Source organism: Manis javanica, chromosome 3 (assembly GCF_040802235.1).
Source record: "Manis javanica isolate MJ-LG chromosome 3, MJ_LKY, whole genome shotgun sequence".
NCBI lineage: Eukaryota > Metazoa > Chordata > Mammalia > Pholidota > Manidae > Manis > Manis javanica.
In genome coordinates this window covers 216,964,240-216,982,283 of record NC_133158.1, presented here as the reverse complement: position 1 = coordinate 216,982,283, position 18,044 = coordinate 216,964,240, and the positions used below count along the sequence as shown (strand labels likewise).

At 40.2% G+C, this 18,044-nt stretch overlaps 1 protein-coding gene across 13 annotated transcripts in view; it reads right to left on the bottom strand.

The window, feature by feature from the left end:
- NEK1 (NIMA related kinase 1) overlaps positions 1-18,044 on the bottom strand; it is a 186,719-nt gene that overhangs the window by 113,413 nt on the left and 55,262 nt on the right. For 8 of the 13 annotated variants that reach the window (XR_012129688.1, XM_036998866.2, XM_073232824.1 and 5 more), the window contains 3 exons: positions 14,620-14,783; positions 5,584-5,631; positions 4,903-5,005 (listed from right to left, as the gene is read on the bottom strand). The exons of 1 other annotated variant lie outside the window; for it this stretch is intronic. Coding sequence is in view for 9 of the 12 variants with exons in the window: in XM_036998866.2 (XP_036854761.2) it covers positions 4,903-5,005; positions 5,584-5,631; positions 14,620-14,783 (315 nt within the window). In the remaining 3 variants the exon portion in view is untranslated. The remainder of the gene's footprint in view (positions 1-4,902; positions 5,006-5,583; positions 5,632-14,619; positions 14,784-18,044) is intronic. 4 more of the 13 variants (XR_012129690.1, XR_012129689.1, XM_073232823.1 and 1 more) reach the window with 2 other exon arrangements.

The following is an 18,044-nucleotide window of genomic DNA, read 5'->3' as shown; positions in this document are numbered from 1 at the left end:
GTGAGCTTAAAGGCATCTCCTTCGAGAACGACACAGTGCCCGTTAACTGAGGAATGAGTAAACCAATTGCACATCCACACAATGGAATGAGAGTCAGAAATAAAAAAGAACAAACCACTGATACACACTGGCCTCAAAAAACTAGATACCATATGACTGACTGATAAGCTTATATGAAATTCCAGAGGAGACAGACGGGGTGACAGGTGGCAGCGCACAGCCTGTGGTAGGCTGGCCGCAGAAGGGCGCAGGGAAACCCCCGGCCCTGCTCTACTGAGACGCGACTGACCTGCGACACTGCAACAGTTGAAGGTGTACAGCACGACCTGCTGCGGGCGCGCGCTGAGCAGTGCCCGCCACAGCACGCGTAGTCGACTTCCATCATCTCATATACTTAGAACGCTTTTTCTTGTAGTACGATGAAACCTTTTTTTTTTTTTTGAGAGGGCATCTCTCATATTTATTGATCAAATGGTTGTTAACAACAATAAAATTCAGTATAGGGGGGTCAATGCTCAATGTACAATCATTAATCCAAGTAAGATGAAACTTTTCAGTGATGACAGAATAGTGCTAAGCCATGATATTTGTTAATATTCATCAAGATACACTTAGCATAGTGAATTCTGTTCAGTTTTAATTTCATCTTAATAAACCATTTTTTAAAGTTCTTGTTTGGCGGCCTGGGTGGCTTGTACCGTCAAGCGCGTAGCTCCTTCACCCAAGCTGGTGTTCAAAGCAAAGGGAAGGGGAGGGTGGGAAGGGGATTTTAAGAACCGTCCCCCCCAAGCTTCCTGCCACGCCTCACAGCCCCACCAGGTGTGCGGAGGCCACATGATCCCCAGGACAATGTATAGGATGGGTTTTACCCCCATAATTGTGTTATGTTAAACAGGGTGGTTACCCAACGGCCTGAGATCACACAGGCCCTTTACAAGCAGAGTTTTCTGTGCTGCCGGTGGGCGTGTGAAGCTCACGGGCTCTGATACACAGAAGGTCTTGGATGCTGAGGCGAAGGGGCCACATGGCGAAGCCCTGAGCCTGGTCTCTCGAAACACCGTGGTGCCTGGTCAGAAGCTGCTCAGAATGTGGAAACCTCGGTCCCACAGCAGCAAGGGAGTCCTCCTCGGGAGTCAGCGCCTCCAGCACCACGAGGCAGCCGGGAGGAAGACCTCCTCCGGCCGAGCCTCCAGGGGAGGGCCCGGCAGGTCTCGGTGCCGTCCGCTTGGAGGCCGCGACAGAGGGCCCAGCTAAAGCACGCCCGAGTCCTGACCCATGGGAGCCGAATAGGAAGCCTGTGTTCCTCTAGGCCACTAAGTCTATAGTAATTGTTACAGAGCAATAGAAAACGAACACAGAGTGACAAAGGTGGAATAGCGCCTCCACCTCATCATACAAAAGTTCTGACTAGAACTTAGAATCTGTGAAGCCTCTACCCTTCCCACAGTGAACCTCAGCCCTCACGTTTATTCGCTACCTCACATTACTATCTATAGTCTTGTCTACCATTAGATTATAAGTTACTTTAGAGACAAACTGCCTGTTGATCTTTGAAGAAATAACCTTTAGTTATTAACCTACTACCCCCAAAGTGTTTAACACACTGTCTTATTATTAATAAGTGAATAAAACTATATGTATATATACATGTATATGTATATATATGATGCACACACCTCTATATAAGTAGAAATTCTTTACTTTTGGCCACAGCTTTCTACAGCAAAGTTTTATGTACATACTTAGTTATTCAGGGAATGAAGAAATTCTATATAGTTTAACAAAACGAATCTTGGAAAGTCATATAAAAATCACTGTTGAGAGGCACTGCTGCTCTCTAAAGCATGCTTTTTAAAAATGGTGACACAATAAAATGAAAATACTAATTTCTAATCACAAGATGTTAAAAGTGACAACATAGCGTCCCTTGCAAAACTTTATAATAGAGAAGTTGTTGTCTTAAGTGAATATATATCAGCATTCAAAAACAAGCAAAACTCTTGGTGGCCCCAAGAATAGAAGAGATCCAGAGATAAGGACAGTACACAGGATCAGTTTCAGGTAAGACCTTCCCAATCGAAGGCATGTCGGAAGGGTCCTACTGCAGAAGGTGCGCTCGGAGACCTTCTGGAAGCAAGAGCTCGGGAAGGCCTGAGGAGCAGGCAGCAGTGCCTCCAGCCGCCCCCAGCACACGACCACCTGCACAGACAGGCAGTACAGGAAAGAACTCCAAACTTCCATTCTTTACCCAGCCAAACGACCCTGCAGGACTTTCACCTGCAGCCAGGATGCAGGAACAGGAACCAGAGCTACCCTCCATCTTAAACGACCAAAAGTCTGGACAAAAGGTATGAAATGATGGTTTTCAGGCTCTGGATACCAGGCAGCCATGGCATGTGAACCCTGGGAGAAAGCAGACCACCAAGGCAGGCCCACAGCTGCCCAGCTCACTGCCAGGCAGGACTCCAGGCTGTGGCACAAGGACCGGGTCCCAAGAGCCTAGAGGTTTCCCAGGTTAGAGGAACAGCAGTCCCAGCCTGGGGAGCTGGAGCTCACAACAGTTTTCAGAACAGAGTGCCACATGGGCGAGGGCACTGGCAGCACTGGCAGGGAGGGATTCCTCTGAGTCTCCCGCTGGACAACTCACACCGCCAGCAATACCCGAGGTTCATCAGGACCAGAAGTACTTCGTGCCCCCTACAGCCAGAGGGGAACGGACTCCAAACCTGCAGGGCATGGCTCACTCAGCACTGCCTCGGCGGCAGGGCCAAATTAGCTCCAGACTAAAGGCTGTACTGGGTATGCCCAGAGAATGAAGCCTTGGAAGACTCACTATTTCCAAGTGACTTAACAGCATCCCAGAATAAAGCCCCAACAAATCAGATTTTTTTAAAATGCAAAATAAAATACACAATGCCTGGCATCCAATTGCGAGTTACCAAATATGTAAAAAAGCAGGAAAAGATGACCCAAACAAGGAGAAAAAAAAAACCAATCAACAGGCTCAGAAGTGATGATGACAACAGATTCACTAGACAAGGTCACTAGAACAGCTTTATAATTATATTCCATATTCTCAAGAAGGTAGACAAAAAGCCCAACTATTATAGACAGAGACACAGAAAGTATAAAAATGACCCAAATAAACCTTAAGAGACAAAAAATACAATGTCTGAGATGAAAAATACACAATGTCTAGATGGAATTAACAGCAAAGTAAAAAAAGCAGAAGAAAATGTTAATGTACCTGAAAATAAAGAAATAGAAGCTATCCAAAATGAAACAGAAAGTAACTGAAAAAAAAAATGAAGAGAGCATCAGTGATCTGTTGAGAAAGCATCACCTGGTCTAATATATGGGTCCTGAGCATCCTAGAAAGAAAAAGTGAAAAACAAACAATGTTTTGAAAAATTGGCTGAAATTTTTCAAAATTTGATGAAAATTATAAACCCACAGATCCAAGCAGCTCAATAATCCACAGCAAAATAAACATAAGGAAAAGTACACCAAGAGACATCATAATCAAACTGCTTCCAGTGATCAAGAGAAAATTAAAAGTCCTCAGAGAAAAAAGACATTACATATTGAGGAAAAAGATAAGAATGACAGCAGACTTCTTGTCAGAAACAGGCATGCCCAAAAAATAAGTGGATGGACATCCTTAAAGTACTGAATGAAAAAAACCTTTCAACCTGTAATACTATAGCCAGCAAAAATATTTTTCAGAAAAGAAGGCGAAATACTTTCTCAGACATACAAATGCTGCTAAGCATCCACCAGAGGACCACCTACTACGGTCATCATTCAAGCATGAGGACAAACACGTGTCCCAACAAATCCTGGAAGTTTGTCTCCAAAGAATTATCAGAGGATATTCTCCAGCATGAAGAAAAACAAACAGGGGAGAATGGTCAGCTGTAAATAACAATGCTGAGAAAGTGATCTGTAAATCTTGACAAGTCTAATAATTTTTAAATATTTTAAATTAAAATCTAATAAAAATTCCAGATACTATTAACATGGGAGACATGGAGCAAGGGAAGATGCGGGTTTTCCTCTACTATCTATAGGAAGGATACAAATACAGATCAATTCCAAATATTAGAAAAACATCAACTGATGTATGTTAAAAATATGAAGGGTGACCATTAAAATATTTAACTATCTTTTTATGATATTAATTCAAAGAAAAAATATCCTGATTGGAATAGTTACATTAATTAACTCATAAAGATGCTACAGATGAACTTACAGTAGATATGTCATGTCTACTCAAAGTGTATGACCACATAATCAACCTATTTCATACGTGTGCACAACGCCTCATGGGGTGCTGGGCTGAAGAAATAATCATCAGTTCTGTGAACAAAAGGTCAAAAGGCATTTGTGCATCTCTGTGTGTCAAAACTATTCAGTTTTAACTGCCGAAATGATTATCTAAGAGCTGTCAATATTTTCTTGGATCCGTGACTTAATTAACTGGCATAACTGGAGGCTTTAATATACTTTTGCTTCTAATATGCTTTTGAGAAAATGCATAGTTACACATATTTATCCAAATGTTTATTTTCCATTTTTTCCCAATATTCTTTGTTACTTAAAAGTATTTTTTCTTAGATTTTTTTTTTTTAAGGAAGGATACAGTTGTTGTTTTTTTTAGTTTTAAAGGAAGGATACAATTACGAACTTAACGGATTAACCAAAATAAAAATAGAATTTCCCCCCTAGCATAAAACATATAGCAGAAGAGAGGTTAAACAAGTTAAAATATACCACAACGTCATACTCTGCAAAAGATTAAATGTTGGCAAAAGATTACAATTCTTTTCACTTATACCTACCTTACTCCAGGACTTTGCTGTGAATACTATCACGTTCAAACGTTAAAAAGAAGCAGCGTACCGTATGTCCTTCCGCCCGGGCCTTGTTCCGCCGCGCCTCCTGCTTGCGCTGCAGGAACTCCTCCACCTGCCGCGCCCTGTCCGCAGCTTGCCGTCCCTTCTGCCTGAGCCATTGGTACACACAGGGGAGTCAGAAACTCTCAACATTAAATATCCCCCAAAATTAAAAATATATACATATTCTAAATATTTTCTTTGTTGCAGAATGAATATAAAGAAAGGCTGATATGAAGTAAGAATTTCCTCTGTAATGAAAAACAGGTACACATATATTCACACCTGCTACCTACATGTATTTCAAATGGAGGTAAAATCTATACTACTGCTCCAAATCTTAACAAGGTTTCTCTTTCATTTATTCAATCTATTCTACTTATGGACACATACAATTATTTTAGGCTATACCTAATCATAGAAGAATCTCAACAGTTTACAAGTAATTAAGTTTATTTCAGAACTCTATCAAATATACAATAACCTTGAATCAGTAGTGAAGTAAAATTAAAGCATATAATACCAATTTCAAAACTGAAAAAGAAGGAGCAGTTTATTTCTGTGAGTGTGCAAAAAATAGAGTGAAAAGCATTGTTAAAATTCCCTGAATATTACAAGTATTAATAAGTAAATCAGGTTGGAGAGAAAACTAAAAGCACAGTTATTTGTTTTGACCTTCCCCAATTACCTTTCTATGTATCTTTGACAATATGAAGGAATGTAAACATTCCTGAGCCTAGAATATAAATAAAAAAATGTCATTAACCAACGTGTATTTAATATTGAATATATACTGTGCCCATTACGGTGCTAAGTATGGGAGGTAAAACAGGACCAGAGAACGCAGAGCGCAGTGCTGACCGCAGTGGGAAGAAAGATGGGAGTGACTGGCCCCAGCCCTGGGGTTGCGGTCACTGAGGCGCACAAGCTCCCGTGGCCACTCGTTAGGACTCTACGTCATACTCTGAAAAATATATGACATATGCCTTTCTGTCTTCCAGTAAGTTTAAACACTTACGATTTTCATGCCCCAAACAATCACTTACTTTATATCATCTGGCAACAACTATTAACTGAAACATAAAACGTATTTTAAGTTTGAAATTAAGCTGCAACAGCTTAAAATCTGCTTCACCACAAAGCTATGAATAGTCCTGGAGAAAAGTTCGTTTACCTAATGTGGTACTTAAAAGAGTATCTTGTTCAAGCTCCTTCACTGGAGTTTTCTAGGATTAGATAATCTCCATAGCTGGTCAAGGACTCTTCATCATGACCCTCAGATATGTGTGGGGAGCTACATCTTAATCTAGATGTACATCACCCACCCAGGGCAGCTTGACTAGGTGTGGAACGATGAGCCTGAAGCTCCTCATGCCGTCCTCGGCCGTCGTTCCAAGCCCCGAGGCACGTCTGGTCTACATGCTACGTGCCTCTTCCATGTGTCCAGGCAAGGCTGTGTCCTAGTCTCCCAAAGCCTCGTTTACATAAGGCTGGGCCTAAGGAGGGCAAATAAACTTGCAGAGGATCTGACGCTCAGGCATGTAATCCAAAACTGTATGCCTGACTGGTCAGTCTTTTTGGGGGGGTTCTGGAAGCTTACACTACCATCTGCAACTAGACAAAATTGCTGATAGCTCTGCTGTGTATCCTGATGCATCAACTTCCTTCACGATTGAGGTCCCATCCTAAGATACAATGTTCAATATTTGTTAGTCTGAACAACTTCAATTGACATACGTTAACACTGCAGTGGCACAGCATTACTTTACTAAGAACCTGGTCAAATGTTTAATAGCTTTGACTCACAGATTTTTATACCATTTATGTATACATAGTAATACCTGCTCTATCTATTTATATGATTTACAAGTTTTACTTCACTGAATAGTCAAGTTGGTTAAATAAAGGAGGGTTTCAGAACTGGGTGCTTTCAATCACAAACTAAAAAACTGTGGTGATTTTTGCTTAACATTATTTCTTTTCTTATTTTATTAAACAAATACTTATTGGGTGTTAAACTGTTTGTCAGTATTCTATCTGGCAATGAAGATATAAAGATGTCAGTGCTGCAGGAATGCAAGGCTGGTTCATACAAAAATCAATCAAAGAAAGATGCCATATTAAAAGAATAAAGGGTGAAGCTAGTTTGAATGAGTCTATGACTCCTTGTAATGTTTCAAAACCTATAAACTGTATTTTTCAAATGCATTTCTGTTTACTAAATCATATCCACCAAAGAAAAGAACCTATACTCATAGTCTTATTCCTTCTCTCAAAAGTAGTAAAACTGCTAAACTTGAGCACAAACTATGTGTTTGTGCTAGGCTCATGGGGATAAAAAGAAAATAGTCAATTTCATTCTTAACATTGATTCTCTTCATTAAACATTAAGAATTCATGTGCACATACTCTGTTTTAGACAGATTAATATACTATCTTTTGAACTCCAAAATCATACCACTGAAATCACAGAACAGTAATCTGGATTAATAGTAAAGGAATGATAATATGAACCACAAATATACAGTAAGAAATTATGAATTTGGAAAGTAAAACATGGAGACTTTAAAATAGGTTAAGAAGAAATAATTATTCTGAGACAAACTCCTTTTTTATCCTGACAAGAAAAAAAGGGAGTAAATTCTTTCCTTATTACAAATGCATGAATAAGTGGCAAGATGTAGGCAGGGTACAGGCTCAAATCCTTTACTGATGAGGAAATTAAAGAATTTTAAGAATGATTGTAAATAGATTACTTTTGAGGTGAAAACAACATAAAAATAGATAGCAGTCTAGGTAGCGGAAATAAACTGAGAAATGAAAAAAGAGTCCATGCGGTTTTAGGTAGAAGAGCTGGGGTGGCACAGGGTCAGCGGATGGAAAAACGATGCAACAGCCCCCTCACTGAGCTTTCTTCTCTGTTTAAGTGCCATGACATCCATCTGACAAAATGGAATTATTCTCAGCTTTACTCAAATGAAATAAAGCAATATATATAGAGACACTTGGAAAAGTTAAAAGTACTCTAAAACAGATGTTAAAAGACACTCAATAGTTTTATAAAATGGTCTTATGTGGCTGAAATTGTAATATTGAAAAGTAACTGAATGTAAGTTTATCAGCTGTAACTGACAGTATATGGGAAATCTCTTCTCTGTGAACTTAATTTTGCTGTGAACTTAAAACTGCTTTAAAAAAATGAAGTCAACAACACAATAGTAACCACAATGTTTTACATGTGAAACCTTCATAAGAGTGCATGTCAATAATACCTTAATAAAAAAATGACGTCATTTAAAAAAAGGCTAATCGAAGAGATATGTTAAGGCATGGATAGAAGCAGTCGAACTGGCCAGAGTTACTGATAAGAACGGGACAAGAAAAATAATTAATACTCTAAGGAAGGAACAGGCAAATATGAGCAATCTACAATACAAGGAAAAGAGAATTTGAAAAAGACTTAGCTGATTACAGATTTTAGTCTGATTCAGCTGGACTGGGGAAAAGAACTGACCAGCAGTGAAATGTTTCACACATCGGAGTGAAAATCAGAAGTCAGAAGTTATGGCAGTGCGGAGAAAATGTTCCACAATGTCAATGGCCACTAAAAAGTACAAAAGAATCATAATATTCAAATTGGAGACCTTGAGTATTAACTAATCCAACCTCTCACAGAATAAAGTACTCCCACATTCCTAGCTAATTATAAATATCCCTGACACATAGTCATTCAAACCTCGAGCTTAGTGCTTCCAGTGTGAGGACATTCGCTGACTCCCATGACGGTCCACCCACTGAACAGCCTTCACGCTGGGCTAGAACCTGTCCCTCTGCTTCTCCTCATCAAAGTAACTCAACACTATGCGAATATAAAGGAGTCTGATTCCTCATCTACACACAGGCCGTCCAGCTCTCCTGAGCTTGCGTCTATAAGCATGCTTTCTTTAAAGGTGGCCGACTTTCCCCAGCTCATTTAATTTTCTTCCTAACTTGTTTCAAGTCCAGTAAAGTCAATATAGCACAACATCTCAGTGAGTCAACTTTGGAATCTAACTGTCCAACTTCAACTCCTGGTTTTACTGATAAAGTTATATGGCTTAACAAATGACTTATTTATTCAGGGCTTCAATTTTTAATATGTAAAACAGGGAGATAAACAATACTAATCATAGCATTGATGAGAACTACATCCCCTAAACTACAAAGTCACAGGAACACTGAAGCAGTGAAAACCAAATATTATCTGTAGGAGAAACACAGGGTCATGCTCCACCAGCCTTTTCTTTCAACATCTGTGTCCATGGATTGACATATAACCTCGTTTAATGACAGCTTACTTAACATGTATGGTTGATTCATTAACACTCAAGTGTCCAACACACCTCAGCAAAGCTGATCTGACACAACTTATTTTCTCCATAAGCACATCCCAGCCTTCCTGCACTTACAGATACTAGACAGCACTTCTGCATTATGTTTGAGGACCATTGTAAACGATGGGATCACCCACAGAATGTGCAAAAATTCAAGCAAGTTGGTACTAAGCAGACAACGTAAAGCCCGCTGTTTGTGCTGGGATGAGAGCAGAGGGCTGCCTTGCTCAGCATCAGCCAGGGTATGTACATCAGGCAGCTCAGATTTTTGCTGCTCTGCTTACATCCACACATGAACATAAAAGCGCTGGGCGCAGTGATTGTGGAGTCACAGGTAGATTTTAGTAAGTAGCCAAATTCAGCCATGCAATCCACGAAGGAAGACTGACTATGTGCATAAACTACTTCAAACCAGGGGGCAATAAAACGGGCACTGACATACACTGATAGGTTGAGCATGAATTTGTACAGCTTTTCTAAAATATTTAGTAATATCTTGTTAATAAATTTAGCTAAATAAGTAAATTTAGTTAATAAATTTAGTAGTATTTCTTTCTAGAGTCTTTGTCAAGAATAGAACTGACCAACTCCTTTACCCCAGTAATTGCCCTTCTAAGAATCTATCTTAGAGAAATGAAAAATAAAATACAGCACAAAAATATTTTAAAAAATGAAAAGTTATAAACAGCATATTATATTAGGGGATTTGTTATATAAATTATGGTAATTCAGACACTGGAATCTTACACAGACATCAAAAATCCCTTGAAAACAATTTGTAGCATGGGGAAATTTTATTGTAAAAGTGTTACATACAAAACCGATTTTATAAAACATTATACACAAATTTGTGCATGTGATTGGATCTCAACCAGGGGGAAAATATGAAAAAAGAATGCAAGAAAATAGACCAAAATCTTCTCTCAGAGTGGCTGCCTGTGTAGGAATGAGACTAATTTCCTGTTGTTCCCTGACACCGCCCTATGCTTTCCAGTCTCTCCAAGGCCGACCTGAATCACGCTGGCCAGCAGAAGGGAAGGCAGAAGAGCCACTTGTGACTTTTCTTTGTATTTGCTATTTCCCTGAGCAAAAGAGGGAGAAAGAAAGGTATAAAATCTGGCCAAGAACACTAAGTGAAAGGAAGATGGCAAGGTATTCAGCCACTAGTATTTCTAAAATAGGAAACTCATGAGCAGTCCTGAACTTGGCAAAGAAAACAGGATTAAAAGGAAAGGTAAGGATGAGAAGAAAAAAAAAGAACGAACGCCTTTGAGTAAAACAAAACACCGAGGCACAAAGACAATAGCTTAAGGTTGATGGAGGAGTAAAGTTGTTGATCTGTGACGGTGGGAAAGGGTTCCAGGGTCTGTCAGTGAGCACGCAAGTAGGAGAGTATCGCACAGACAGTAGTTGCATCTTTCCCTTACCAATGATTACTAACTAGGAATATTTTTATTCTTAAAGCAAAATATAATTATACTAGTTTGAAGGCTTTTTTCTTTTTCCTTTTCATTTACAAGTTTACATGAGAGAAGCAAACCTTTCAAACAGTTAAACCTGCGGATCTATGAGTATGGTTAAAACTTGCTTCTTTCCCCTAATATAAACCACTGGAGTATATACGCTACCAGGATCTGAAAATAAGGGAAATGAATTTGACTACTCGATATTAAGCTGTACAATCAACACACTAAAAAGAAAAAAAGCTGTAAAGCCACCCTCATGAGACGAATGCTTGCTGAAAGAGGCGAAGTGTTGTTGAAAGGTGACCATACTACCGTGTATGAACAAAAGAACCTAAGGTGGCGACAGTGGCAGAGGCGGAGGGGATGGCGGGGGAGACGAGGGTGCCCGAGCGGCTCCCTGTGCAGCCTCCACACGACGACCGGGGACCGCCAGGCCTGACTCAGGGCCTCGCGGCGCTTCTGCAAAGGCCCGCTTCTACTGGAGGGAGGCAGACCTCAGGGCGCCAGAGCGCCCTGGCAGACCCACTAGCCCAGGCTGAGAACGGCAGCGGGACCGGCCAGTGTTTGTTCTCTGGTCAGCGCTTGTCCGCCTCTAGGCTTTCAAGAGTTGTCAACATTGTAAGAAACAACTATACAATCTTTACAGGTCCAAATTTATTTACCCCAAAAGGATAATCTGTATTCTAAGATTATGTCAACCTACTTATTTTCACAGTAAAAAGGATGGATTTAGAGCTGATCCTTTCTTTTTAAAGAGCTTATCTCTGGAAAAATCAAAAGTTGCAAATCCTTCATCAGGTCTCCAATTTTATTTTATTTTATACATCTAGTAAATAACTGCCGGCCTACATCAGGCCAGAAGAGAGCAGGCCTAGCCAGGCAAAGGCATTCTGGGCAGAGGGAGCAGCGGGGCGCAGGCACCTGGGGGAGCGGCCCTGCGCCTGCGCCTGCGCCTTCCCCAAGCGCGGGGGCAGAAGGGCCGTGGCAGTGCGCAGGCCGCCACCTGACCTGCAGCCCACTTACGGGCTGTGATCTGATCCAAAGAGAATAGAGCTTATCAGTTCAATTTTTTAAGTATATGCTACTTATAAATCTTTTCCAAGTGTGTATTGATTTGTCCAGACAGATTGGCAGACTTAAAAGTACATTAAAAAAAAAAAGTACATCAAATTTATCACTGTTAAATATTATCTAAATCAAGTTGTTTGTAGCTATGGTCTACTGAAATTATTTTGTTTCCTGATCAATCGTACTACAGATTCATTATTACTTTCCACTTCATGGAACTGTGACAACTATATCCTTTGAATATCTTTTCTACACTCCCCCTTTAAAAATCAAGATTTGTTTAAGGAGGACAAGCTTTTCAAACTTTTTTATTTGGATGACATTAAAATACTAGCCAGCATCTTCTAGATACAATTATTTAACCAGTTATTAAGCCACCTAACAATCTTTATATTTCTTCACCTTTTCTACATTGAGACATGTTAGCAGCAATATATTGCTCAAGTTTATATACTCTCCTGGGTATCTAAATAATTTTTCACAATGCCTCTTGGCCAACAAAAATACCAAGCAGTTCCATTTATTACGTACTTGGGCCCAAACTACTTAAGAGTAGCGGTCTGTGCTCTGCCCACAGACACAGCTGTGTCTCCCTCAAAACTATAAGATGCCCAGGCACTGGGATGCCCCAGGTCGCCTGAGCACAGTCTGAGAACCGGACTTCTAGCCGATAACCCGAAAAGGAAATACATGATGTACCTGACATGATCTATTCTCTGTGAATTTATACTGCCATCAGGATGATCACAGCTTTCTCCTAAGATGTCTAACCTTGCCTGGGATCAACGCGAAAAAAAGCAGTCCAGCTTATAAAATCTGTCTTTTGAAAATTAAATACTTGATAATCTTCAGTTTTCTACCAATTTTTCCTTTTTCATTTTCCTCAGATAAAATCAAAATAAATTCAATGGGCATATATGAAAGTTAATTTAGAACTTCGTATCATGTTTACTCTTTAAAGTACTCAATATTTTAAAATTTTATGACCAACTAAATCATTAGTTCTTCAGTCTGATCAGTGGTAGTATCTTAAGCTGATAAATCTTCGCGACATAGTGTTTATGGAGTTGAACGCTACAGTCAGATGGACTTAGTTTGAAGCCCAGCTCGAGCATTTACTAGCTGCCTGACCCTGCCCCAGTTTTAAATTGCTGTAAGTCCTGTTTTTCATCTTTATTAAAAGAACAGTATCTAATTCAAAGGGCTGCCATGATGAATAAATACAACTTGGTATATAACAAGTGTTCAACAAATATCTATAACCAACACCAAAAACAGTAACTTTACTACAACATAAAAAATATACATTGTATGTTTGTGTACTGCTAAGCCCACCACAGCTCATATAAATGAAATGATAAATGATCCCACAACTACAATGGTTTAAAAACTGGAAATTGAAATAGTGAAACAATTATCTGATGCTCAAAGAAAGACTGAATGGCGGGTAGAGTGGAAGACGTAACAGATTCACACCATTGGGGACAATGCAACACTTTATAAATATATGCAAATATTTCAAGGTCATAATAGGAGTTGGAACAAATGGCCCAGTGTAGCCCATTATTTGTCACTTCAACTGAAAAACTAAGAAACATTCTGCAATATGAACAGTGTAATGAAGCAAACACAGTTTTCTCTATTTTCTTTACACTACCCACATTTATTTTAGAAGATCTAATTACTATAAAATAAAATAAAGCCTAATAAATTATATGCTAGAAGATCAGTACCACTGGAGAATAAAAGCCACAAAAATTTCTTTGCCATTTTGTCACAAATATGCACATATGTGAATATATAGCCTCCTTTTCTCAACAGGAGAATCTATAATTAGCCTTAACACTTTAGGCTATTGTATATAATTCATAATATTAATTTATATTTACTCTATTTACCTTTGCTCAACTACATTTTAATCATCAATGTGGGGGAGTTCATAAAAATTTTTATTACACTCAAAAGTCTTCTTAGAGTGAAAAGGAAAGACAACACAACCAAATATTCACAAAATGATATCTCTTCTTCCTTTACCAAAATATTTTACAGAAGAAATTGGAATGTCCAAGAAAATGTGTATGCATACTTAAGGAAAAAGAACTGTGTAAGTTAGAAGTACTGACTGCTACTGTATTAGCTCAATGGAAGAAAAGGAAAACTGATGAATAGGACCAGAGATGAATGTGAAGAGAAAACAAGCCAAAACAATGAAAGAAGTGGCGTTCCAGGTGATGAGGAAAAGAAACACTAAAAAGCATGCTTTTGAGTTTTGCATAAAGTGTGATTCCATTTAAATGTAGTCTGATTTATTTAAAGCAAGTGGACGAAGCTATTGCAACCATATTGGCTTAAAGTTATTACATGTTCCTTTAAATAGTATGTTCAGCCTATAACATAGATATAAGCAAAAAAGGTTAGGCTGTATCGCAGAGCTACGTGTTTGCCACATGTAATGAAGGGCCAAATGTACACCTATAAAAATGACTGCATCCAGCAGGCAAAAAATATTCTGTGTAGTCAGTGGAGGAGAAAACATCCACAAAGTGTAGGTACTAAGCTGTACATGACGTAAGACAGAATCACACACAAGGGTGAGTGTCTGGATCGCCACAGGCCGACCTGTTCGCACTGGCTGCTCAGGCACAGCCTGCAACCTTTTCAAAGTCTCTCTAGCAGCGACAGCATCAGGGAGCTGGCGGCGACCGCGGCCCTGTTGGTGAGCCCTGGATGCGCCCAGGTGGCACCCCTCTGGGGATAGAAGCACGACAATGTCCTTACTCTCTGAAGCAAAGCAAAAGCGGCTTCTGCAGAACATACCTTTCTGGAAGCCTTCGGCTACACAGTTCTCCTTTCCATTTAGCTTCATTATCTTGTGCTCTTTGTTGCTGCATTTGATCAAAAATAGCATGATAGTGCTCATATTGTCCTCGAGGAGCAAAAGAAGATGCAGCCACAGCCCCTCCACTGCCAAAAAAGGGAGCCTAGGAATCAAACAAAGAGCTCTCACGTGCTTGTCTCGCATGGTCTGAGGGCCTGCGCTCTCCCCGAAAGAAAACATTTCAGCACTTGGCCTTTAAAAAGCAATTACCTAATTTGAACATAGACATACAGCCTAAAACAAAATGTTTTCCCACTATATTATAACCATTAACAACCAAAAGAGCAGTATACTTTGTTACTAACAGTAAAGCATAATTTAATGTAACCACCAAAAATATAAAATGTCACCTAAATTCATGTAAATGTGGAAAAATCTTGTCTTAAGTTTTGAAACAGGTTTCCGGTATACATTTTATGTGATCCCATTCTATTAAGTTTAAATATGTATAACTTATAAGTAAAGCTGGGCCTGCTTTTGTAACATTCAAATTATATTTAACAAAAGCATTTGCATACATTTTTCATACAACCCAAAACCTTTAATTCAACAAACAATGCAGACATAAAAACCATTGAAACATATTCCAGGTATAAATAAATTAAGTGAAACATCCTATCTATCCTTAAGCAGTTTATAAACAAGTCAGGAAATAAAGCACAAGCCTGGAAAAACCTTTCATGTCTGTGGTAAATGAGTGGTCACAGGCACCCTCTGAAGTACAAGTACTGAGCAAACTCACAAAACAGAAAAACTATCAAAAGTACAAATCTGTAAAAAAAAATCACTAGAGAATATATTGTTCAACCCAGTCTTGAGAGCAATGTAATAATGAGATTAAATGATTAAATGAACCGGGTGGGGAGGAGGAGGGAGATAAAGGGGCACAAAAGTTCTCAATCATAACGCAGGGTGGTCACGGGGACGGTAGTGCAGCATGGAGAATATAGCCAACGATTCTGTAATGTCCTCTTGTGCGGACAGACAGTGGCTGCACCAGTGGGGGTGAGGATTTACTAATGTGGGTAACTCTCACCCCTCCGTGTTGTATACTTGAAACCAACTTAAGATTGCACATCCATGATACTTCAATAAGAAAAGTATGAACCAAGGTGTTAAAGTGCAATGTATGAATACATCTGGGTGTCGCAGGGGCAGGAAGGCACACAGGAGGCCCTGTGCTCGGTCCGACAAGGCTGGTGTAGCCGCCATCAAGTCCAGCTGTCTGAGTTCATGAAATAACAACAGAAAGCACTTAAAAACTTCCAGCCAAGAGCAGCGTTCCTAAAAGCAAACAGTTTTAGGAAGGCCCATAAGTCAAACTGTGCATAATAAGCAGGAGTCAGAGAGAGACAAGGCCGAGGAAACAGCAAGCGGCTGCTGCACGGACACCCAGCCAGGCAGCCTGAGCGAACAGATGCAATGGGCGAAAAAGTACACGCGAAGGGAGCTGTGGATTCCCCGCAGGAATGATGAAGGGTAAGGCAGATATCCACATAGAACTGTCAGAGAACAGATGTCAGGAAAGGAGAAGGGCAAAAGTGCGCATGTGCATAAGGCACCCAGGTCGCGGTGGGAGCTCTTCTGGGAGAGGAAGTCACCAGCTGCAAGCGTGGGACCCGGGCTGCGGCTGAGGCCGAGGGACAGCATTTGAAAGCCGTTTCTCCCGAGTGGTACGAACAGAAGCCAGAACACTGAGAGTAAAGAAGAAATTCCAAGTGGAACACTGGAAAGAAGAAGTCTTTGTAACTTAAGGAGAGAGACAAAGAAAAAATATTCGCATCACAAAAAGGAAATACCATTGTCCTAAACAAGGTAAAATTTGTGCTAAGACCTTAACACAGAAAGTTGCATACAACAAAATAAGAAAGCACAAGATTTAAAAAAATCTGCTCAAGATAATTAAAAACAGCTGATTAAAGATGTTTGAATGGCAAGAGATGAAGTTGGTAGAAAGAGACAGCTGACGAGGCAGGAAACCCCACTAAGGCGATGCTCACCCACACCTCCAAGGTGTGCATCTGACGGCCAGAACCAGAATCCTGGTAACAGGTGGTCACAGCGACCCTGAGACTCATGACTCCTTAGGTTTAGTCTTGTGTCACATGTGCGTGTTTGCCAAAGCAAAACATCTCTGAAGATGCCAGTATTCGAAGTAACACTGAGGATACTGCACTGGAATACTGAAGCAATATGGTCTTTCAAACGGGGCCTTATTCACGGACTATTAAGCACAGTTGACCATCACAAGCCATGGCTCCAAACAGCCCCCTCAGGTTCCTCTGCAGCCTGTGCCTCCTCACTCCCGCGGCCACTGTTCTGCTCGCGGCTGTATGGACTCGATTTGCTTTTGCTGTATTTCATATAAATGGAATTATACAATATGTACTCTTGTGCCTGCCTTCATTCTTTCCTTTTTTTAAAATTAAGGTGTCATTGATATACAATCTTAAGAAGGTTTCACACAAACAACATTGTGGTTTCAACATTCATCCATATTATCAAGTCCCCCCACACCCCATTGCAGTCACTGTCCATCAGTGTAGTGAGATGCCACAGAGTCACTACTTTTCTTCTCTGTGCTGTACTGCCTTCCCCGTGACCCCCTGCCACATTAGTATGCTAACCATAATGCCTCTTAATCCCCTTCTCCCTCCCTCCTTCCCACCCGCCCTTCCCCACCCCTCCCCTTTGGTAACCGCTAGTCCCTTCTGGGAGTCTGTGACTCTGATGCTGTTTTGTTCCTTCAGTTTTGTTTTGCTGTTATACTCCACAAATGAGGGAAATCATTTGGTACTTGTCTTTCTCCACCTGGCTTATTTTACTGAGCATAATACCCTCTAGCTCCATCATGTTGTTGCAAATGGTACGATTTGTTTTCTTCTTATGGCTGAATAATGTTCCATTGTGTATATGTACCACCTCTTCTTTATCCATTTATCTACTGCTGGACACTTAGGTTGCCACCATACCTTGGCTATTGTAAATAGTGCTCTGATAAACATAGGGGTGCGTATGCCTTTTTGAATCAGGGATCTTGTTTTCTTCTGGTAAATTCCTAGGAGTGGAATTCCTGGGTCAAATGGTATTTCTATTCTTGAGGAACCTCCATATTGCTTTCCACAATGGTTGAACTAATTTACATTCCCACCAGCAGTGTAGGAGGGTTCCCCTTTCTCCACATTCTTGCCAGCATTTGTTGTTCCTTGTCTTTTGGATGGTGGCCATCCTAACTGGTGTGAGGTAATATCTCATTGTGGTTTTAATTTGCATTTCCCTGATAATTAGCAAGGTGGAGCACTTTTTCATGTGCTTGTTGCCCATCTGAATTTCTTCTTTGGAGAAGTGTCTGTTGAGGTCCTCT